Genomic DNA, 23,698 nt, shown 5'->3' with positions numbered 1-23,698 from the left:
CCAGTGAAGAAGGAAATGGCAAACCACTCCAGTATCTTTGTCCAGAAAACCCCATGAACAGTATGGTTCATGGAGTCACGGAGAGTCCGACATGACTGAACAACAGTACAACATGTGTCAGGCACTGTACTAAGTATTAGGCATCCAAAGACAAAAGTTAAACAGTGTCTGCCCTCATGGAGCTTACATTCTAACAGGGAGACAACATGCAATTATATGAGTGTATATAGAATATGTAAAAAATGAAGTCAGTACAAGGTAGCTCAGATACTCACTAGCTGTGTGACCCTAGCTAAGTCACTTCACCCTGTTTACCTCAGTTTCCTCATCTGTAAAATGAGTTGGAGAAGGAAATGGCAAACCCCTCCAGTATCTTTGCCAAGGAAACCCCAAATGGGGTCACGAAGACATGACTGAAAAAACTCAACAATAAACAACAACAAAAAGAAGCTGAGGGATCAGGAAAGACTCCATGTAGAAGAAGGTTGTGCTTGAACCCAGGGACTAAAAGCAATCAATTAATCAAAGCAGCCGAGGTGAGGAAGAAATGGATTTCTAGGCATGGGGGACATCCAAAAATGGGGATAGAGCTGTGTGTGTGTCTGTGTGTGTGTGTGTGTGTGTGTGTGTGTGTGTGTGTATGTGTGTGTGTGTATGTGTAATGGCAAGTAGTACAGGATGGCTGGACCGTAGAGAATGTGGAAGAAGAATGGAAAAGTAGGAAGGGGCCAGAATGCCAAACAGAGGAGTTTATATTTGGTTCTAGAGGTAGTAGGGAGGTTCTAGAGGTAAAATGGAGTAATTAAGTAGAATGATGAAATAGCCAGACCTGGACTTTGGGAAAATTGCTTTGGTGGCTAGATGGAGGTTGGATTGGAGTGGGGAGACTCCATAGTTTGCAGAGGAAGGCAGGATGGTACAATGGAAAGAATGCTGGATTTGCAGTTAAAGGACCCATGTTCACATCATGTTCCTGATGCTTACCACTTGTGTGACCTTAGGCAAGTCATTTAACCTTCCTGGAACCTCAGCTTTTTGGAGTGTAGAACAACGGGTTTGGACTTGATGGGCTCAGAGTTGCCTCGGTCTAGGCCTATGAGGGTCAATGAAATAGCAGCCTATTGCAATAGTCCAAGAGAGAGATGATGAGGATGTGACGTAGGGTGGTGGCTGTATGCATGGAGAAAGGGGGAGGCCCGTGGGAGAGATGTTGTGGAGATAGAAGCAGCAAGATTTGGCAACTGGGGAGTGAAGAAATGAGGATGGTACTGTGGTTGTCAACTTGGGAGACCGACAGGAAAATGAAAGAAGTCTGGAAAGGTAGGCGGGTGGGAGCCAGATTGAGAGGGCTTTAAATGCTGGGCGTTTTAAACAGGTGCTCGCTCAGTGTTTCCGGTCTCCAAAACATTGGATGTTCAGGGTTTTATACAAGGAAGAGTGCAAGGATTACAACTCATTTTGCTTCCTGCCCCATTGCCCATTTAAATCATTACATATTTAAGAGGATTAGTCATGTCAGGGTCTCAGTCTCTGACTCTGAGGCATTCTCCCAGAAGGGCCACTGAGGGCCTTGCAGATCACAGTGCAAACAGATTGACCTTTCTCAAGACAATAAGCTTCAAGACAAAGTTACTGACATTCTCTTTTTTTTTTTTTCCCACATTCAGTTCCATTTTCAGAACTGACACAAAGCTCAAGGGGAGGCAGGGAAGGAGGCTCCCTGACTTTCTATCTGGGCAATTTTGCTTTCTAATACAATGTGCTGTGCTGTTTTCCTTGGTAGTGACTCACCTCCTCTTATGATGTTACAGACCGCTCCTTGTTCTTGATAGAAAATGCATTTATCTTGGGATGTTTGTGTGGGAATGGTGATGGTAATAAAATTCATAGTGACCCCTGGACTGAACTAATTCTGTAATCAGTGGGAAGATAGACTGTGAAGGCAGTAACAGGGTTTGGTGGGGTTTTGCTTTTGTTTTAGTTTTTTGAGAGAGTGGGAACATCAGAGGTGGTTATGAGGACACTCAACAAACAGAGAATGTTTCCTATGTGCTAAGCCTGTAGATACTCATGTAATTCCTTCTCTCTCCTGAATTTGCAGAGTTGAGCTAAATAGAGCAATCCAGGCTCTTTTCGGTTGTGTTTTTATAGGATACTTGGGTAGCCTTGCAGATCTTTTAAGAGGTTAATAAAATAATAAAATAAAACACATAATTAGAACTTAAAAGATCATTGACAAGTTGGAGAACATCCAAAAGAAGGCAACCAGGATGGTGAAGGGGAGGGGAATTCTTTCAGTAATAAATACGAGCATTTATTAAGCACCTATAATATACCCGGTACTATGCTAAGTGCTGCGAAACAGTGAGATAGGTTCTTTTATTATCCCCATTTTATAGTTGATGAAAATGAGGCAGAGAGAGGTTAAGTGACTTGCCCAGGGTCACACTGATGCTAAGTGTCTGAGAGTGGATTTGAACTCGTCTTTCTGACTATAGGACTATCCACTATCACAGCACTATCCACCAATTTGTGATGATTAGTTGAAGAAACTGAGAGAGTGTGTTAATACCTGGAGAAGAGAACACGGGTGCAGGGGAGAGATGGAGAGCAGAATCATAGCCATTTCTGGTATTTGAAAGGCTGTAATGTGAAAGAGGGTCCAGACTTGGTCCCAGAGGACAGAGCTAGGAGCAATGAAAGGAAAATGTAGAGGCAGATTTAGGTATTTAGGTAAGGAAAAACTTCCTGATAATTAGTGCACTTCTAAACTGGGATGAATGAAATCAGGAAGTAGCACTTTGCCCTTCACTAGTAATCTAACAAAGACTGGATGCCTGATTATTGGAAATGCTGCAGAGGAGATTCTAATTCAGGCATGGGTTGGACTAGCTGACCCCTAAGGTCCCATCCAGTTCTTTTTTTTTCTTTTTTTGGCAAAGCAATCAGGGTTAAGTGACTTGCCCAGAGTCACACAGCTAGTAAGTGTCAAGTGTCTGAGGTCAGATTTGAACTCAGGTCCTCCTGACTCCAGGGCTGGTGCTCTGTCCCCTGCGCCACCTAGCTGCTCCCTATTCAGTTCTGATACTGTGAATCTGGTGCTGTCTTTGACCACCCCAAATTTGAATATCTATCACAAATAAGCCAAACCAAAAGATCTAGTCACAAGGATAGTAGGTGCCCAGCGAACAAAGAGCTGAATGAGAGCAGGATGGAAGAGGGGCTGGTAATAACTTGTAGGTGCAGAAAAGTTTTAGAAAATTTTATCTGGTTAACAGATACAGCCATATCAAGAAAATCTATTTGGAAGAGTGTTTGGGCATGTCCTACTTCTGACTCCATAGAAAGGAAGAAAACTACGGTCTTCCCCACATCGCTCCTTAACAGTACAGAGTCTGCTCCCACAGAGTATTTCTGATGTATTTGTGGCTAAGGTTTTCTTCTGCAGCAGGACAGGGTGGGATAGACGCTGTCTCCAAATTGTGGCTTGCGTGACCTGTGGCTGGGTGGTGGCCATCGCTGGGACTCCCCCGTCCCCTGGAAACATCCACAGGACCAAAACTCCCAGGAAAGTTATTTGTCTTCTTTCTCTTCAACTCCCCAGAGCATTAGGTGACAGGGATGGTTCTTCTGGGAGGTTTTCTATTTTTCCCAGACCTCAGGACTTTAGGGAAACTCAGGCCTAGAAGGTTGAAGGGACCTTGTTGGTATGGTCTCCAAGTGTTTTGGGTGGATGAGTAAGAAGACCCTGCCTTGACATTAGGCAGCCAAAACAATAGACAATTCCAGGTTGAGAATTTCTCCCAAAGGGAAAAGATTGTTCTTACCCTACCTCCCTCCCCTGCCTAAGCTTTGCAAGATAGAGACACCTTGATTGGCTCCAGTTCTTCTACCAGGCCATCTGAGACTAAGGAACATGGAGAGAAAACTCTTTGTCTGTCTCCCTGCTCCTGTCTCTCTGTCTCTGTCTCTGTCTCTTTTTGTCTCTGTCTCTCTTTCTTGGTCACTCTTTGTCTCTGTTTCTCTCTTTCTCCCTACATGATAGAAGTTCCATAATAGCTTACTGCTGTTTGTACTCAGATGACAAAGTAGAATAATAGTTATGTCTGCTCTTCCATGTGGTCCAGAGCCTAAATGTTTCCAGATGACAAGACATCTCAGTTATTTATAAGCCAGTGCGGGACAAGAGGGGACCAAATGCCTTGGTTCATTTAAAGACCACCCTCCAAGCTCTAAGATACTTGGGAAGGGGGTGTGGACAAAGAATGACCTCTGAGTCCCAAGGCAGGTCCAAGGGAATTCTGGAGAAGGGTGGTTTTCTGATAGTCAGGATGTTAGAGATTATTTATCTAATTTAAATTGAGATGCTAACATATCCTTCTAGAGTGGAGGTGTAACTATTTGGTAGCGAAGGATTGAATCTGAAGCCCCCTTCCAGAAAGACAGCCTGGTTGGTAATGTTGGAAAGGGAACTGACTTGGAAATCAAGTGACCTAAGTTTCAGTCCTACTCCTACCTTGCTGTGTAACCTTGGCCAAGTCCCCTCCCCTCTCTGGGCTTCAATTTCCTCATATAAGTTATGAGAGGATTGGATTAAATGATCTTTTAGGTCCCTTTGAGTTCTAAGAATGTGATGATTCTATAAAACAGGTCTAGATTTTTTCCAGGAGCGTGCATGTCAATTCTGAGTGAGTGAATGAATGAGTGAATGAATGAATGCATGAATGAGTGAATGAATGAAAAGCATTTATCAAATGTTATTATATGTCAGGTACCGTGTTAAGCTCTGGGAATAGAGATGCAAAGAGAGATTGTCTCTGTCCTGAGGAAGTTTACATATAGGGGAATGGTGGCGAGAGAAGGGCGTGAAGTCATAGGAAGCACCTCAGTAAAACTGATGCCATCCTCCCTCTGAATCCGTTGCTTCCTGTGACCCTACTTTCTCAAAAAGCTCCATTTCCTACTGGGGTCCTTTAAGGCCTATAGCTGGGGTTACTTCTGTAATTTGTTTAGGATGCCACCCAGAAAGAGTCTCTGATTTGTATGTGTATATAGTGGTGGGGCAGAGAGGAGGTTGTTTGTTCTGGGTGAGTCTCAGAGAAAGGCAACGTCTCCCGTTTTTGCTGGTGGTGCCAGATTTAGAGCTCTTCCCCTAGGGCCAAGGAACCATCAGGCGATGAGGCGGGCACAGAGGCAAAGATGTTTGGGAGAGATAAAGCCCCCGGTGCAGTAAGCTGAAAAGTGAGTAGGCTAAAATAGCCACGTCTGCCCTTAGTTCTAAACACAGGAAATTATGTCTGCCCAGTTGAAAGGTAAAGTCAGAGCGGAGGTTTGGAGGTTGAGAAAGAGCAAGAAAAGAAATGCTATTTCCATTCTTCTATGTAACTGCTACAAACAGTTAAGGGAGGGGCCATTGGAATCAAACGTTTAAAACAAATGGTGTCCTTTTTTAAGCCTTGGAAATTAAAAACAACAACAATAATCACAAAAAACAAAACCACAAAACAAACCCTTATTGGGTTGATGCTTTGATATGGGCATTTCAGAGCTTCTCCTGTCTAGAAATAGCATAAGCTGCCTATCTCACTGGGCTGGAAACAGCTGAACAACAGGCCCGAGTACTGTGACATAAGATTTTAAAACATCACTATTTAACATTCTTGGCAAATCCTGAGCCTGGCAGTGAAGACACGATCACAGTCAAGGTGCAGCATTGTCTGTTGCAGCCTTGAGCTGCTCTGTCCCGATTAGTGGGTTCTTACCAGCTCATTTTCCTGGGTGCTTCTTTCCGAGTTTGTATCTCTGAGGATTTCCAAGAAGGAAACCTGTTGGCATTGTTGTACAAATAGATGAGATGTTTTTTCCCAAAGATGCGGAGTGTGATGTGGTGAAATGATGCGTAGGCAGTTACTCATGAAAATACCTTTTGTTTCTGAAAAATCAAGAGCAGGTTTTGAATAGCACTTTTTACCTCCCCCAAAAATCAAGTATTAGTCACTGTGCTGGGCTGAGTACAGTCACACATAACCACCAGGAAAATGTAACTAGACAAAGATGGCAGCATTTCCTTACTCTGGAGGGGTGTGGCTCTTTTAATTTCTCCTAGATTGGGAGAAAATGGATTGCTGTTGAAAAACAGAACTCTAGACACTGCATGCAGTTATGTGTTTTTCAAATAAAGCAGTTTGGTACAATGGACAGAGTACTGATATGGAGTCAGAGGACCTGGGTTTAAATATCACTTTTGCCAACTTGCAACCTGTGTGACCCAGGACAAGTCAAATCCTTCTCTGGGATTCCTTATCTGTAAATGTGTGGGTTGGTCCTACCACTCTTTCCCTCCCCCTCTCTCCTCTTCCATTCTTTCTCTCCTTCTGCTTCACCTCTCCTATTCTCTTCTTCCCCCCTCCTCTCCTTTCTTCTCTTTCCTATGAGCTTCCTTTTGCTCTCTCCTCTTTTTTCATTTCTCTCTTTCTTTTTTCTCCCATCTCTCTTCCTCTTTCCCTCCTACTTAATACTCTTCTTTTTCCTTTTCTCTCTTCCATTTCTCTTCTTTTCCTTCTCCCCCTGCCTCTATTAAATAGGGAATGACTCCTATTTGTAGGGATAATTAAAACCCCATATTATCATGAGGGTGGGACTCCTCAGGAAAATGGAAGATGAGTATTATTCACACTGGCTTATGAAATTTGAACAGGAGTTCCCCATTTAAACCAACAGATGGCTTTAGTTGACAATAGCTGTCTAAACACGATACTGGTTAATGACACTATTCTGTAGTACTTTAGCTCACAAAGAACTTTCATTACCACAAACCTGTAGTGTAATTTCTACCCTTCCCGAAGCAATCATGTAAGGAAAATTAGGACTTGAATCCGTGTCTTCTGAATCCAGGTTCAATGCCCTTTACATTATACCATACTGGTTATTATTGAATCTGCTAATAACCTGGGCCCTATTAAACTGACATGAACCCAAGCCAACATTTAGCTTATGTCTCATGGCTCAAAGGGAAAGGGAATATATGATGAGAATATGGTTCAAGCCTTAAAATGGGGTTTGAGGCCTAAGTTATTTGGTTCAGACCAATTAGATAGGATCCTCACTATACCTCACCATACTTCCCCTTGTATGAGCAGAGCCTGGGGTAATTCAGGCAAGAACTTTCCCTGAGGTCTGGCTAACACCTCCTCTGCTTTCCCAGAACATCCTAGCTTATTTGGGAGTGAAGCCCAAAAGTTAAGAATGGCTTGTTGCTATTGGTAGAAGACACAAATTTAGTTTCTAAATTGAACTTTTAGATTGTGTTTGTACTTCAAAACCAGATTAAGGAGATGAACACACCTAGTAGGGCTAGATTTAATCTAACAATGTTGTTAAAAAAAAAAAGACTGAGTTTGAACTCACACTTAGCAATTGGTACTTTTCAACCTAAGTCGTTGGATTGAACATTGCAATAAAGGCAAAAAATTGAAAAGAGCAGTGAATCTGGTCCTAACTCTACTGCTAGCTATTTGGTTTTGAACAAGTCACTTTCTTTCTCTTGACCTCAGTTTCCCCATCTGTAAAATGAAGGGGGTGGATTAGTGGATTAGAAGGGGGTCCTTTAGTTTCGTTCTAGGTCTGAGATACTATGTTTTAATACTCTATGTTCTGAGGTCCCTTCTTGCATGAACATTTTGTGTTCTAAGGTCCCTTCCAACTCTACCACTTCCATATAATTATAATTCATCTGTACTTTCCTTTTAAAAAAGAAGTACAAAAAGCCAGTTTGTGTGTGTAGATACAGACCTGGGTTGAAATGTGAACGGGGGAGTCAAGAGGAGACTTGGCAGTGCAGAGAGCTGGGGCTGCGGTGCTCACAGCTGACTTTTATGAGGCTTTGCTGGCCAAGTGGCCGGTGTCCACCATCCAATTAAACATCTCCAGCTGAGGAGGGGGAAGCAGCTAGAACTCAGATGTTTTCAGCCTAAGGATGCCTTTTCTGCAACCCAGAAGACCTATAGCTTACCTCCCCAGCTCAGCAAAAAGGAAAAGAGCCAAGAGTCAGGGTTTGAGAAGCTTACATTCCCACAGCTTATACTTTTGTAGGGAGCACTAAGTTGAGCGGAGTGTCTAAAAGGGCACTGAACTCCTGACTCTTCACATCTTCTTCAGGAAGGAGATACTATACCTTTAATACCTGGGATATTTAGGTTGAGATTTTGAACTGGGAAACAAAACAGCATCAAAAACCAAATATGCAGACTTTTGTTCAGTTTGGAAATGTTTCTCCTTGTGGATGCTTTTATCCCATTTTCTCTATTTCTAGAGAGTGTAACTCTTATTCTAACCAGACTGGGGATTCTATGGGGGGGGGCGGAATCAGGACAGGTATGTTATTAAAAAACAAAACAAAACAAAATAAAACAAAACCACACACTGAAAAAAAAAACCCAAACAAGCCCAAACTAACCCCTTTCTACAACACACCGCCCAAATCCAAGCCCCAGAATCAGCTGGAGGGTTCTGTGGGACAGGCTGGAGTTTTTCCTCGTCAATTTCTGTGGTTGGTTTTGTTTCTAGGACCAGGCCCAAGTCCAGGAAGCAAGGTGTGAGTCCTGCTGACATGTACAGGTGGAAGCTCTCTTCCCACGAGCCTTGTAGCTCCACCTGCACAACAGGTAGTTGTCATGCATGAGTTTTGATTTGCAGCCACCAATGAGCCCACATCCCAATGCATGAGTCATCATCATTGCCTCACTGTCACCCTCACCCTCACGTCTCCATTATCATCCTCATCAACAGTCAAATACTCCTAGTGCCACAGAATGTCAGATTGGAAAGGGGTCTGAGAGTGGGTAAAATATCCTAGCTGGAAGAGGCACTGGAATATAAAATGTTAGAATAGAATGGGATCTTGAAGAAGTGAGGATAGAGAATAATAATGATCAGAGAGGGAAAGAGACCTTTGAACATAAGATGTTAGATGTAGCACGTAGAACCCTGGAGTTGGAAGGGACCACATTATTGAAAACTAACCTGTTCATCAGATCCTATCCATTAGAGGTATCAAACCCCTGGCCCCTAGGCCACAAACTGGGCAAAACCAGAGTAAACATGGAATTGGGAAATGTTTAACAAAATAAACAAAAATACAATACGACATTCATTTTTACTTGAGTTTGACACCACTGTGTACGCTCACAAACTAGTTGTGATTTATCTATGCTAATGAAGAATTGAAAAGAACAATTCAAAGTCACATAGATCTGATTTTGCCACACATTTCCTCACCCTTAACAGTTTTTCATTCCTAATTGTACTTTGATTGGGCAAATGTGGTATTTAAGTGGATTTGTTTTCCAGACTGAACATAAGCTGATGTGAGGAAAGGGTTGGAGGGCAGGGGAGGTGTCTCAGAAACTCCTGGAGGTGGATGATGAGAAAAAAGACTACCCTGCGATTAAATACTTGTCTTAGGAAAAGAACATGTGAGTAATTGAGAGTTCATAGTATAGATAGATGTGAAAGAAACATACTTAAAAACAGTAAGATATTGAGAAAAGTATTTGGGCCAGCTAAGTGGTGAAGTGGATAGCATACCAGCCCTGGAGTCAGGAGGACCTGAGTTCAAATCTGGTCTCAGACCAGACACTTGACACTTACTAGCTGTGTGACCCTGGGCAAGTCACTTAATCCCATTGCCTAGCAAAAACAAACCAGAAAATATTTGCTAAAAAAAATTTTTTTTAGGGGAGAGGTGGATTGGAGAGCTAGACAGTCTTTTGCATATTTGGAGATTTTTGGGGTTTGTGGGGAAGAGAAACTTCAGTTAGAGATGAGAGAGCTGAGGTGAGTTCTAGTTTTTGTTAAGACTAAATCTAAAGCTTAACAGTGGCCTAGTATCATCATGAGGGTACTTTCTTTGAGTCGTTTTTCCAATAGTGGATATGAGTTAAAATAAACCAAGTAGACTCTGGATCCCAGTCCCCATTGGAAGCAGGGACAGATGTTTGCAGAATGCATGCCTGGTGTTGTGCCATCTATGGCCACAAAAAGGAGGAAGCGAGCTGACCCACGGTCAGCCCGCAAACTTTACCTTATTAGCGTGTGTGTTGATTACTGAGCAAGCTAGCCACAACCAAAGCTAGTCAACACCAAAGGAAGACTATCATGATATGACTATCAGTGCTAGCTTAAGTCCCTTAAAAATGAAACAATGTCTCTGATCTTGGCTCTACACCAAATGTCTGATAGATTTGACTTGATCTTTCTATACTAAGTAAAAATTAACTCTCGTTGACCATGTAGACAGAATTATGTAGCTAGCTTAGAAAGCCAAATTTACTATGTGACCTTGGTTGGGGAAGTTGCTTCCCCTCCATGGGTCTCAGTTTCCTTTTCATTAAAATGAGCTAGTTGGACTAAACTCCAAGGTCCCTTCCAGCTCTAAGGTTCCAGGACTCTATCTGGCAATAAAGATAGAAGTACTTTCTGAGACCAAATTTAAAGGAGGTTGGCTTTGTGATGGAAAGATGGAAAGTGGAAAGAATTCCTTTGCTTAGAGTCAGAAGACTGCAGAGTTCCAGCTCTGTCATCAATTTGAAGAGGGATACTATGCAAGTTACTTCATATATCTGGGCTTTGACCATACTCGTCTGTAACATGGAAAGAGTACCAGCTAATTATCTCCCCAAAAGTAGATGTAAGGGTGAGGTGAAACAGTAGATGGGAGAGGGCTCTGGGGAAAGTCTAAAGCATACTTCATCTCACACAGACTAGGGCCTATCCATCAGAACTGTAATATTTGGGGACTGGGGTCAATTCATTACAGCACCCTAGACAAGCAGATGGCTCTCTGCTTCCGTGGGCTCCTGGTTGTGCCAAGAGAGCCAGGATACACAAATCAGCAGGAAACAGAAGCATTAAGTGACGGAGGCTTAGCAATCTTGGCATCCTACTCATTTTAGGAAGGAAAGCTATTGCTTCAGGAGAGTATATTAATAGACTCATGTGTGTGGTAAGGATAATATATCCCTGTGCCTAGAGCAATCCACAAAGACCTATAGCCCTATCAGCCTTAACCTTCCTACCTTACAGCTCCCTCAGATCTTGTGTCCTAGAATGTTTAAAGTGTTATAACTATTTTAAGCCTCATCTCTCCCCCTTCCTCTAATCTTTAGGCTGCATCCATATATGACAAGGATCTAATTATTTGAATAGATGATAGATGCTTCAAAGTGTATTTTTAGTCCTGAATGATCTGATTGGGTTGACAATGAGTCAGCAACGATGTTGAGATCTCCATCTATTGGAGAATGTTGTCGTAAGGAAGAACAAGAAGGTTTATTTGTGGTACAGTGGAAAGGCTCCGGAGTCAGGAGACATGGGTTCAAATTCTACCTCTGATAATTACTGCTTCGGTGACCTTAGACAAGTCACTTGTACTTTTCTGATCTTCAGTGTCTTTATCTGTAAAACAAAGAGATTGAACTAGAAAGTCCCTGAGTTCCCTTTCAGTTCTGTCTCTGTGAGACAAAGGAAATAATCTGGCTCTTCATTGCTTATGAATTAGCCCCCAGAAATGTCCTCATGGATGGCACCATTAGAACGTTTGAGAGGGATTCTCATAGCTGATGAAGGTCTAGTGGACTTTCAGAATCTGTACTGACTTAGAAGTCAGCGCTGTAGTCCTTGAGGGCTGTGGGATTGAAAAGAATAATCCAAAGTCACATAGTTCTGATTTTGATAAACAATCAGAATGTTTAGGAAAAACTCCCCTCTCCAAGGCTGAAGATTATGCAGCCTAATTTTGGCAGGAAAGAAAATAATATCTGTTGTCTGGCTATGCTTTCTTTTTTTGGGGGGGTGGAGGCCAGACTGGGGGGGAACAAAGTCCACGTCTTCTCTCTTGAGGAAGTTTGGTGTGTCTGGCTTGAGGTTTTAGGAGATGGCAGCAGAGGGTGGTGGTGTGAGGGTACGATTGTTTTCTTTTCCCAATGTATGTTGCAGTAGAGTATATTTGGATTGGTGGTAGTCTGCATTGTTGGGGAGAATACTCACATCGATAAGATCACAGATGCAGTGGGATATCAGAGGATGTTGTGATTAGGGAGAGCCAAGTTGAGTGCCTTTGATTGGTGGGGAAATTGGCGTCCTCACAAGAACCATGTTCAGTCATTGAATCTTAGCTTCAATACCATTTAACCTTAGAGATCATCTATACCATCCCCTCCATTTTACAGATGAGAGATCTGAGATGCAGGTGAAAGAGCTTGTACAAAGTCCGGTTGGAGCCAATAAGAGCTGGTCGTCTAAGCCAGGCCCTTGGACTCCAGGTCCCAGGGTTCTTTCTACTTCATAACAAGGTCATGGCCGTTTCTAGTCCCTGTGCTCATAACTCCTTCAGCCTCTTTAATTCCTAGCCATCGTTTAAAGCCCAATTCACAGTCAGTTTTCTCCAAGGAGATCTCCATGAGGTCTCCAGCTAGTAATGGCTTTTTCCTCATGTTGAAATTAGTTTGCATCTTTTGTATGCACTTATGGTGTAGTTATAGCACATCATAATTATTTGTGTTGTATCCCCTTACCAACACCTCATTCCCCTTCTCCACTCCCTTGCTGGGCCTCATTTGTAACATGGGAGAATTGAACTAGATGGTTTTGAAAGTCCCATCCAGCTCTGATATTCTATAGTCTATGTTTTTACATTCCATGTTTAAGGTCCTTTCCAGGGCTAACATTCTATATTCTAAGGTCCCTGCCAGGTTGACATTCTATGTCTTGTGTTTTTATATTCCATTTTCAAAGTCCCTTCCAGCTTTGACAATTCCATACTCAATGTCCCATTGAGCCCTAACAGTCTGTGTTTGGTGTCCCTTCCAGCTCTGACATTCCATGTTCTAAGGTTCCATTCAGCTCTGACATTCTATATTCTGTAGTCTCTCCCAGTCCCAATGTTCCATGCTCAAGGTCCCTTCTAGCATTGATATTCTATATTCTAATATTCCATGTTTAAGGTCTCTTCCAGCTCTGACATTCCAGGTTCTAAGGTCCCTTTCAGCCCTAAGAGCCTATACTCTATAGTCCCTCCTACCTCTAACTTTCCATGTTCTAGTGCTGATATTCTACATTCTAACATTTCATGTTCCTCCAACTCTGACATTCTATGTTCTGAGAAGGTAGCCTTGAAAAACCAATCCTTCACCTGTTTTCCCCTATACCCCCAAGCAGAAAACATCACCCCTTTCTCCTCAATATTCATACTAACCTGACTATATAACTCTCTCTCTTTTAGGGGTCAATTCATTTCAGTCTAATTCCCCGCTTTAAGCCCAGCAAAGTGCTAGGTGGTGTTGGGAGACAGGGACAAGAGAAGTAAATGAGATCCCTGATTTCTAGGATTGGACAGGCTAATTGGGAAGCTGAGGCTGGCAGCCAGGCCAGGGATGTGTTATAGGTAACCCAAGAAGGGATTAAAGTCCTTTCACAGCATCCCAGGTCAGAGCGTTAGAACTGAAAGGGAACTGAGAGATCATCGCGGCTTGACCCTCTTGTTTTTGCAAAAGAGAGAAACTGAAGCCCAGAGAGAGAGAGAAAGAGAAAGGCGCCAGGGTCTTTGACAGTGAGTCAGTGACTGACAGGGCCAGAACTCAAAGCCAGGTTTCTGGACAAAAAAAATGTTCTTTCCAATAGACCAAGTCCTGCCCTACTTATCTCTTACCTTTCATCCAGTGTTAATTCTACCTCCTCCAATTGCTGGTATTCAGAGAAGTCAGTGTCATTTTCAAAATCACTTTTACCATTTAGGATTTCTCATTGGGGTTTAAAAATTCAATGTTCTCCCTAAGACTAATAAATATTTATTAAATAAATATTTATTAATAAAAATCATTAAATACATAATAAATATTATAGCTAGGGAAGATTTTCCCATCCAAAGAGACCCAGGAAACATTAGTCTGGCCTGGTAGCTAGAAATTCAACCATTTCATGTTTAGATCTGAATGAATTTTATTATGTTCACAGCAATTGTCCTAACTTTAAGGCAGGACAACTCTGGGCGCCTAGCCTGGGGGTTGGGGGTGGGGAATAGGCGAAGGAGTCTCCCTCCAAATACACCTTTTCAACTCCACCTCCCTGAGGAACATTCATCCATCCTTCCCCTCCCACCCCCGACCCATTCTAGTCTCCTTATTCAAGTCTCTGCTGTCCTTCCTCAGAAGAAATGTGGGAAGAGGGCATGACAATGGCCCACTTTTCATTTGGTCCCATGCTTGACTGGCAGTCTAGACTCTGTCCAGGGCCTTACTCTTCCTCATAGGGCTCTGAGAGGAACATCAAGGGATAGGGGTGAAGGTGAAGTTCAATGGCATTTTGTACCTCCAGTCTCTCAGGAATGCAACTTTGGCTGGTGGGAGTTGAGTGAAATCTGAATCTTGTGCTTTTTTGACCCATAAAAGTCTCTGAGTATTAGCATCTTCAATATGCAGACAGGAAAATTGAGGCACATTGTTCATAACTGTTGAGAAGCTGCATGGACTAGGGGAAAGAGCTCTGGATTAGGAATTAGGAGGTAGGACCTGAGTTCTAATTCTGACTATCATTAACTTGCTTTGCGACCTTGTGCATTCAATTACTCCCCTTCTCTGATCCTCACTTTTCTCATCTGCAAATTGGGGGAGTTGCAGTAGGAGGTCTCTAAGGTTCCTTGTAGCTCTGACATTCTCTGGTTCAGATGAATCCTAGTTCATAGAGTGGAAAAAAGACCCCAATAGACTCCTACTCTGGCCCTTGTACCCTGTCTAGAGTCAACTAGCTCATTAATCATCCTGGTCTCTGACTCTGCCCATCACCCTGAGCAGCTTCCCTTTGGCCTCAGGGCAGAAATTCTTCTAGGAGACAGGCAAAGGAGAGCAGATACTGTGCTTACACCTCCTCTGGAAAGTAGTTCCCAACACGTTTTCCATGGAGGGTGAGGGAAGGTGATCCCTCAGGGGACAAGAGAACACGTGCCCAAGGACCTGGGAGATGGGGTAGCTTGTCTTGTTTGTCTCTTCCCAGGGAGAGGAGGTTGGCCTGAGGCCCTGGAATCCATGACCTGGCCTTCCCTTAAGGATAGTTTCTGTCTGCTCTCAGGGAGGGTATTCCCACCTTGCACTGGGGTATTAGGCCATTGTCCCATGGCAAGAAGCTCTTGGAACCCACCAAGACAGAGATGGTGGAGGGTTCTGTTATGTACTACCAATTCCTGCAACTCTCTGAAAGAGCTGACCTTTCTCTGTCTCAGATGGACCTGGAGGGAAATGGAGAGGATAGAGGCAACCTCCATAGCCCTCATGCTCCCTCCTCTGGAGGATCTTTAAATCTCAGTCTTTGATCTTTTTTGACTTGGTGGTAGAAGTCCAGTTTTGCCTGGGAGGAGAGTTGCTGGGCTTGAGTTTACAGTAAACTGTAGCGTACCGATGGAGAGGGTGCTGGAAAAGGGAACTGGTGAGTAGGAAGCAGCCTTCTGTGGTAGAAAGAATTTGGAGTTAGATGACCTGGACTCAAATTCTGGCTTTGCTACTTACTATGTATGTGAGTTTGGACAAGCTATTTGACCTTTCTGGGCCTTACTTTCCTCATCTTATAAAGTGAGGGAGTTGGGTTAGATGATCCCTAAGGCCCTTTCCAGGTCCAAATCTAGTCTCTGAGTTTCCCAATCTATTTGTGCGATAGACTCAGCAAACTGGTTGGTCAACATTGCTTAATGCAACAACCCAGGAAAATGGCTCTAGATGCCACCTGGATTTTGAGCCACTGGCTTGGCAGATTTGTGACGAGCAGCACCTCCAGGATCCTGTTTGCTTGAACCACGTTCCGACCCACTGAGCATGTCAGGAAGAAACAGGTTTTTCAAAGTCCCAATGCACTTGTTTTCCTCTGCCTTGAAACCAGGGGTCATGTCAACGTATGCCATGTGTGTCCGTTATGATGGGATTGAGGTCGATGACAGTTACTGCGATGCCCTGACCCGCCCGGAGCCTGTCCACGAGTTCTGTGCTGGGAGGGAATGCCAGCCAAGGTAATGTCTCCAGCACTTCTCTCCACGATCTCCTCTGTGGCCAGAGCTCACGGGCTTCAGGATTAAAATCTTCTCTTGAGGGAGATGCAGTCAGACGAACCTGTGTGGGCTCTCGCTTACAGGAGATGTGAGGGATTCCTGGGGAGGACAGAGTGGGGCCACTGCCTCCATGCTGTTGTAGGGAATGAGGTGAGCGAGCAAAGGCCACTTAAATTCTATTTCCTGAACAGAACTGCTGACATTGCTTTCTTGGGAATTGGAGGATGTAGGTAGTAGTGGTGGTGGTGGTTTGTGTGTGTGTGTGTGTGTGTGTGTGTGTGTGTGTGTGTGTGTGTGTAGTGTTTTCTAATTCCACTTTACATGTGAATTCCAGGGATTTGAGATCAATCTATAGTATGGGCTCTTTTCTCCATTTCACTTGCTTTGAATTTTTTTTTTAATAAGCTATTGGAAATTATCCCTGTGCATCTAAGCCAGCTCTACTTGTCCTACATTGCTTACAGTTCTGACCCTACGAAAGATTCCCAGCCAGTTAGCTCTCTTTGTTCCAGTGATGATGAGGTGAGGCTCTTTGTCCCAACATAGCCAAGCTTGTTGTATTAGGATTTTGGTATTTTTTGTGTGTGCATGCATGCGTGCGCATGTGTGTGTAAATCAAGCATTACTGACTGTACAGCCAAATTCACCTCCTTCCCATTCTTTTCCCCCAACTCTTCCAGGCCTCCTCTTTGCCCAAAGTAGAACCCTCTCTCCTCCCCAAAGCAGGCTGAACCTCAATTAACCTCTTCTCCCCAAAGACTAATCAGAGAAGAATGTGCCTATAAATGTCTAAGAAATGCCAGAGGGGAGTAGGCCACCCTCATTTGTCAAAGGGGAAAGGGTAAGATGGGCAGAGAGCTCCCGGTGGAGCATCAGGCATTTCCAAGCCCCTTTGTAGGCTCTTAACAGCCTCTTGTTTCTGCTGGGACATGTGGTCAGGACCGAAGCACAGGCAGTTGAGACAGAGGGGCTGGCGGGGAGGTCACAGAGGACAGGGCATCCCCATTTCTGAGTGTAGAGCAAGGACTTTCCCAAAGTGGGGTCAATAGGGTTGCTTGGCAGGGGAAAGTGCCTGCCCTCTCTGCGCTCTCAGGGACTGGAACAGCGGTTGACTAGGCTGGATGCCCTGTCCTGAGGCCTAGCTAGCCTTAGAACTCCATTATTCCAAAGAATATTTGCTCCCTTGCCCCAGTAGCAGAAATTCTAGCCATTTAACTTTGACGCTTTGTAGGTTCATAGCTCTAGAGGTCAAAAGGACCTGAAAGGTCATCTTAGTCTAGCCTCTCATTTTACAGATGAGAAATCTGAGGCCCAGAGAGGTCATAAAAGTGACCATCAGAATTTAAACCCAGGTCCTCTGAGGCCAGAAGAAGGATTTATTAAGTTCCTACTATGTGCCAGGCACTGTGCTAAGTCTTATTGGGTCAAATGGTCTCATTTGATCTTCACAAGAACTCTGGGAGGTAGGTGCTATGTGTGATCCCCATTTCACAGTTGAGGAAACTGAAGCAGGCAGAGGTTAAGTGACTTGCCCAGGGTCACACAGTTAGCAAGTGTCTGAGGCTTCAAACTCTGGTCTTCTTGACTCCAGATTCAACATTCTATCCACTGTACCACCATACCATCGGGGGCATATGGGGTGTTCAAGCAAGACTAGCACCTCTAGTGTGAGGGCTCGCTGAGCACTTTTCAGGGCTGCTTATTCACCTTTGGTGTCCACCTGTCATCCAGCTCTCTCCTGTGACTCTAAGAAGCTGTAGCTTGTGCAGTAGTCACACCATGGTAAACCATCTTGGCAGACAAACTAAATGAGGTTAAGGGTAACTGATGGGTCTCAAACCATTGAGTTAGGGGGTTGGCTACCCCAAGCATGTGAAAGCTTCCCTCGTGGAATGGGCAGATGAGAACAATTTGTTCCAACAGCCGTGAAGGGGGCTGAAGCAGGTGCTGTGGAGGCTTAGAGCTTGGTCAGACATCCACGACTCCAAGGTCATCCACTGTATCCCAGACCATCATCAGTTGTCTTTATGTTTGTCCTACCACTGGACTTTGATGATTCTGGAAGAGAGTGAGGCTGATGACTTTGTGCAACTCTGCCTCACTTAAATCCAAGTCACGCAACAAGTCAAGACAGCACTCTGTGATGTCATTAATCTTCTTTGAAAATGGACAAAGAACAATCACCACCACCTGGGAATCTGGGAGCAGTACTAGAACAGGCCAACTGCTTCTCAGGCTCACCTTATTTAATCCTGCATCTAAAGATCCTTCAAAGAATCACAGATTCTCCAAGTTGGCACCTCAGAGGTTATCTCTACTTGAACATAAATCTCTGACAAAATAGCAAAGAGGAATCTAGTGTGACCTTGGTCTACTATCCTATTCCACTTTTTGGAGAACATTGCTTATCAGGAATATGGTCCTTTGATCAAGTCTAATTTTGCTACTTCCTCCCACTTCTCTGAATCTGCCCTCTTTGGCCAAGCAGAACCAGTGTAATCCTTGCTCATTCCTTTCTTTCTGCTGTGCAGGTGGGAGACCAGTAGCTGGAGTGAGTGTTCTCGAACCTGTGGGGAAGGTTATCAGTTCCGCATTGTTCGTTGCTGGAAGATGATTTCACCTGGCTTTGACAGCTCTGTGTACAGTGACTTGTGTGAGTCAGCAGAGATCACCCGGCCCGATGAGCGCAAGACGTGTACGAACCCAGCGTGTGGGCCCCAGTGGGAGATGTCAGAATGGTCAGAGGTAAGGACAAAGTACGTGTGTGTGTGTGGGGGGGGGTGGGTGGGTGTGTGTGTGTGAGAGAGAGAGAGAGAAAGAGAGAGATTGTGTGTGCCCTTGAATGCCACTGTAATTAGCATGTTTTTGGAATATGTGGACCTATAACCTTAGTAGGGCAGCTAGGTGGCACACTGGATAGAGCAGTGCACTGGGCTTGGCGAGTCTTCCTGAGTTCAAATCTTTCAGACACTAGCTGTGTGACCCTAGGCAAGTCACTGAACCCTGTTTGCCTCAGTTTCCTCATCTGTAAAATGAACTAGAGAATGAAATGGTAGACTACTCCAGTATCTTTGGCAAGAAAACCCCAAATAGGGTCACGAAGAATCAGACATGACTGAAAAACAACTAAACAACAAAATAACCACAAAATCGCAGAATGACACAGTTGGAAAAGACCTTAGAGGCCATCAAATCTCTGATAGCTTCTGTTGAATAAATCCATTGACAGGGTGCTCCCTAGCTTGCTTGACAACACATTCTATTTCGAACAGTTCTGGTTATTAGACAATTCTTCCTTTCCCCCCCTCCCCGCCCCAATTTTCCCTTCCTGAATGTTGTGTACTTAAGCCTGACAAAGGGACCAGCTCTGAGGGAGTCAGTTTTGCTGCAGAGCTCAGGATTTGAGTGCTGGGTAGGGATTCTTCAAGGAGCCAGTGTCCCAGGGGAGATTATTGTGTTCTGTTTGGGGGAAGGGATCTCTTATGGCCCGAACGTCCTGGTACTCTGCTTGGTAGCCCAGCCTCCCAGGAATAGATCCAGCCAGTTCTGTGGAGAGCTTCGCACCCTGAACACTGGGACCAGTGTTCCCATTATGGCTATCCAAATTCTTCTGTTTTCCTGAAGTTTGGCCACTTGGACTCTGGTTTGAGATGAATGGGCTCATGGCTTAGGAAATTGTTCAGCTGCTGTGGTTGCTCAGTCTCCTGGGAAGCCAGAAAGCCTAGTTTGGTCACTTGGTATGTACGATCCCACCCCTACTCTTGGCTGAAAGGGCACGGCCTCCTGAGGGAAGGCTTCGCGTGTGAAAGACGGCATGTTCAGCACAGCAGTCAATGGCCATTTTTCATGCAGACCCACTGGGAAGATGGGCGGAACTACCCACCCATTTGGGGTGCTCAGTCTCTCAATTGCTTAATAAACAATTACTGATCTGGGCCCTGTTCTCAGGACCAGAGAGATACAAATATGCCTAAGACATGGTTCTTGTCCTCGGGGAGCTTACAGTCCTGTAAAGCGGGTAAGGCGTAGATGCAAAAAACAACCATGAAAGATGGGAGGGACAAAAGTGCAAAAGTGAGGTGCACACAAAGGGGTGTGGAGATTCCCAGGAGCAGAGAGCACTCTCTGGAAAAATGGGTCCAAGGTTATTGTCTTAGACACAAGAAAAGATAGTAGGGTTATTGTTCAGTCATTAGTTGTGTCTGACTCTACGTCATCACATGAACTTTTGCCCATGGCAAAGATTCTGGAATGGTTCACCATTTCCTTCTCCATTGTGTCCTCATTTTACAGATGAGGAACTGAGGCAGATAGGGATTATGGGACTTGCCCAGGGTCACACAGCTAGCAAGTATCTGAGGTCACATTTGAACTCAGATCTTTTTGATTCCAGGCCAGGTGCTCTATCCACTGCACCAACAAGCTGCCCCAGGGTAGGGCTGGGACACAGCAAAATTGGAAAGTCAATGAAGTTAGCAGCCAGACTCCCTTTTGGCACTCTCATCTACCCAACCCTCTCCACTTTATCCCCTGGATAGAGACATCCAGAGTCTTTATATTTAAGGGTCTCTCATGACTGAGAGAAAAGTAAGGGATTTATTCTAAGGATATTAGGTTATTAGGCTACCTTGCTGCCTCCCAGGGGTATTTACATTTTTTAAAGCTCATGAAAAGGGAAATACTTGACCCAAAGGAATGAATCACTAATGGCAGAATTCAGACATCAGAGATATTTGAACTGGGGTGGTGGGGTCCTTCCCAGTGTTCCTCAAATTATATCTATGAATGAGGCCCGTTCTGTTTCCAGGTCTTCTGGAAATGCTTTTGGTTTGGGAAAAAGTTGCTGGATGCTGACTTAGTGACCCCTCTGTTCTTTGCCTGTCCCCTGGTCTTCAGTGTGCGGCCAGGTGTGGGGAGAGGAGTGTGGTGACCCGGGACATCCGATGCTCTGAGGATGAGAAGCTTTGTGATGCCAACACCAGGCCTGTGGCAGAGAAGAACTGCACAGGCCCTCCCTGTGACCGACAATGGACCGTCTCAGACTGGGGACCGGTGAGTGGCTCCCCTTCTCCTAAGGCACCACATACAAGGAACAGACCAGAGGATAGGTATCTCTCTGGGCTAGGCACAGGGAGTGAGAGGGGAGGAAAGGTGAGTTTGGAAAAGAACCCTATGGTGATTGGTGACTCCTGGGCCTTTGTGCCATCTTTTTGGATTCTGGCATTCTCTAAAAATAATCTGTCACCATGGTAACTCCCTTCACCTGAGGCCTGAAGCACCTTGTTCTTTGGGAGGGAACCAAGGACAATGATGGCTAAGCAGTCACCCACTTGGGCTTCAAATTCCCTTCCTTCCCCAGGTTTTTATGATTTGAAACCTTCTAATGCAGGGTGTTTTCTCTCTCCATATCTCTTCTTTTCTTCTCCCCTTCCTTTTATACCACTACCTCATTCCTCTTTCCCTCTCCATTCTTCCCCTTATCTCTCTACCTCCCTCCCCTTTCCACACTTCCTTTCTGACATCTTTTCTTCCCCTATTTATCTCTTTCTGTCTCTTGTCTCCTGATTGTCTTGCTGCCTTGTTTTTTTCCTGCCCTCTTCAAATTTCCTCCTCTTTCTCTCTCCTCTCTCTCTCTCTTTCCCTCTTTCTCTTCTCTTCTCTCTCTCTTCTCTTCTCTCTGTCTTTCCTCTTCTCTTCTCTTCTTTCTCTCTCTCTCCTCTTCTCTCTCTGTCTCTGCTTTTCTTCCCTCTCCCATTTCCTCTTTCTCTCCCCCTCCCCCTCCCCTTGCAGTGCAGTGGAAGCTGTGGCCAGGGAAGGATGATCCGACATGTCTACTGCAAGACCAGTGATGGGCGGGTCGTGCCGGAGTCCCAGTGTAACATGGAAGCCAAACCCTTGGCCATCCACCCTTGTGGGGACAAGAACTGCCCTGCTCATTGGTTGGCTCAGGACTGGGAGCGGGTGAGTGACCTTGCTACCATGGGAAGCCAGCTGGAACGTGACCCCAAAGCTCCTTCCTCATCTTCACCAGGGCTGACCTTCTGTCTGTTTGCCTCTCCTTCCCAGTGCAATACCACTTGTGGGCGTGGGGTGAAGAAGAGGATTGTGCTGTGTCTGGAGTTGGCTAATGGAAAACTGAAGACGAGGGGCCCCTCTGACTGTGACATCACCAAAAAGCCCACAGAAGAGAGTACCTGCTTTGAGAGGCCATGCTTCAAGTGGTACACCACACCGTGGTCTGAGGTGAGAGTCTAGGGTCTCCTGCCGGTCATGTGAAGGGCTCTACCGGGGCCTGCTCAAGAAACAGGTCAAGGGCAGGTGTTGCGGCATCTTCAGGCTCTCCCACTGATGTCCATGATCAAGGGTCTCTCTGCCAAGGAATTGGAAGACACAGAGATGGTCCCCGGGATCAAATTACTCTTAACTACATCTCTGAGTAAACATAAGTTGGGATTTGAACCCACATCTCTTGACGCCAATTCTGATGACCTTTCCTCTACTCTGTATAGGATCCAATAGGACCCTTTCCCCTTCTTTCCTCTGGATTGGCCTGGGAGAACACCAATGTTTTCTTTGCTGTTCCTGTCCCCCACCATCTCCTCCCAGTGCCATCTCTCTCTGGTTCAGAGCTTGGGGTTAAAGAGGAGGGAGGAGGGAGAGATACAACTAAAGCTGTCCCAAGGCCATTCTCAGGGCTTGGGAACAAACCCATTTCTACCCTATGGACTTAATCAGGTGAAATGAAGTCAGTGGGATGACTGTGGAGGACAGCCTGAGGGAGAGAAGGTGGAGCAGCACCTACTTCTCTGCCTCGGAGATGATGGGGGACTTTGGACAATTTTGGCCTTTAGAACTAGTAGCTACCTCCCTGAACCATGGTCCAGTGGACTGGTGTAGGCCTTCTGCACTCCCAAAGCACAACACCTCAATTTCCTGTAGCCCAGAGACACAGCTGGGCCACTAGGGGCAATTGAGAACAAGGAGCTAAATGGAGTAAGATGTCTTACATTTGGCCTAAGAAGGCCAGGCTGCCCCCTGAGACTCCTTCAGAGTGATCACCAGAGGCTGATTATAGTGTCTTTGGCTAAGGATGCCAAGTTGGCTGTGTATGTCCTGCAAGGCTCTCCCAACCAAGCCCTAATCAGGACTTGCACCAGATAAACAGCTTGGAGGCCTCAGACTTGGCTGTGTAATGTGGGGTCGCCTGTACTGGGGCAGGAAAGAGCCCAGAAAGAGGGGGGGCTGTGTCTGCTGTCTGTGAGATCTTGGCAGGGAGTGAGGCAGGGTCAGCAGACGTCTTCACTGCTCTGTACCGTGAAGTGGGGTTTTCCAAGGGCAACATCTGCACAGGGAGCTCTGGGGAAGGATTGATTTAATTGGAAAACAAAACAAGACTTTTATTGGAATGGGAAAAAAATTCCAGCTCCCCCATCTCTACTCAAACACAATATGTAGTAATTTGTATTGTGCTTTAGAATTTGCATATCCTTTATTTCGTTAAATTCTCGCAAGAGCCCTGTGAAAAGGAGGAAAGAGATTAAGAAACCCATTCTAGTTATAGAAACTCTTTTTGTGGTGTCAGAGAAGTGGAAACTGAGGAGGGGCCCATCA

General features: G+C 44.9%; 1 protein-coding gene across 4 annotated transcripts in view; it reads left to right on the top strand.

Annotated features, from left to right (window-relative positions):
• The window catches only part of ADAMTSL2 (ADAMTS like 2), a 49,625-nt gene that overhangs the window by 23,221 nt on the left and 2,706 nt on the right, over window positions 1-23,698 (top strand). For 3 of the 4 annotated variants that reach the window (XM_027869543.1, XM_027869541.1, XM_027869540.1), the window contains 6 exons: window positions 8,566-8,663; window positions 15,922-16,048; window positions 18,619-18,832; window positions 20,984-21,139; window positions 21,878-22,048; window positions 22,154-22,330. In XM_027869543.1, the coding sequence (XP_027725344.1) occupies window positions 8,566-8,663; window positions 15,922-16,048; window positions 18,619-18,832; window positions 20,984-21,139; window positions 21,878-22,048; window positions 22,154-22,330 (943 nt within the window). The remainder of the gene's footprint in view (window positions 1-8,565; window positions 8,664-15,921; window positions 16,049-18,618; window positions 18,833-20,983; window positions 21,140-21,877; window positions 22,049-22,153; window positions 22,331-23,698) is intronic. The other variant, XM_027869542.1, reaches the window with a different exon arrangement.

The sequence above is a fragment of the Vombatus ursinus genome, unplaced genomic scaffold (assembly GCF_900497805.2).
Source record: "Vombatus ursinus unplaced genomic scaffold, bare-nosed wombat genome assembly UNPS02014793.1, whole genome shotgun sequence".
NCBI lineage: Eukaryota > Metazoa > Chordata > Mammalia > Diprotodontia > Vombatidae > Vombatus > Vombatus ursinus.
The sequence above is the reverse complement of the archived record's forward strand: the minus strand, read 5'-3'. Positions and strand labels throughout refer to the sequence as shown.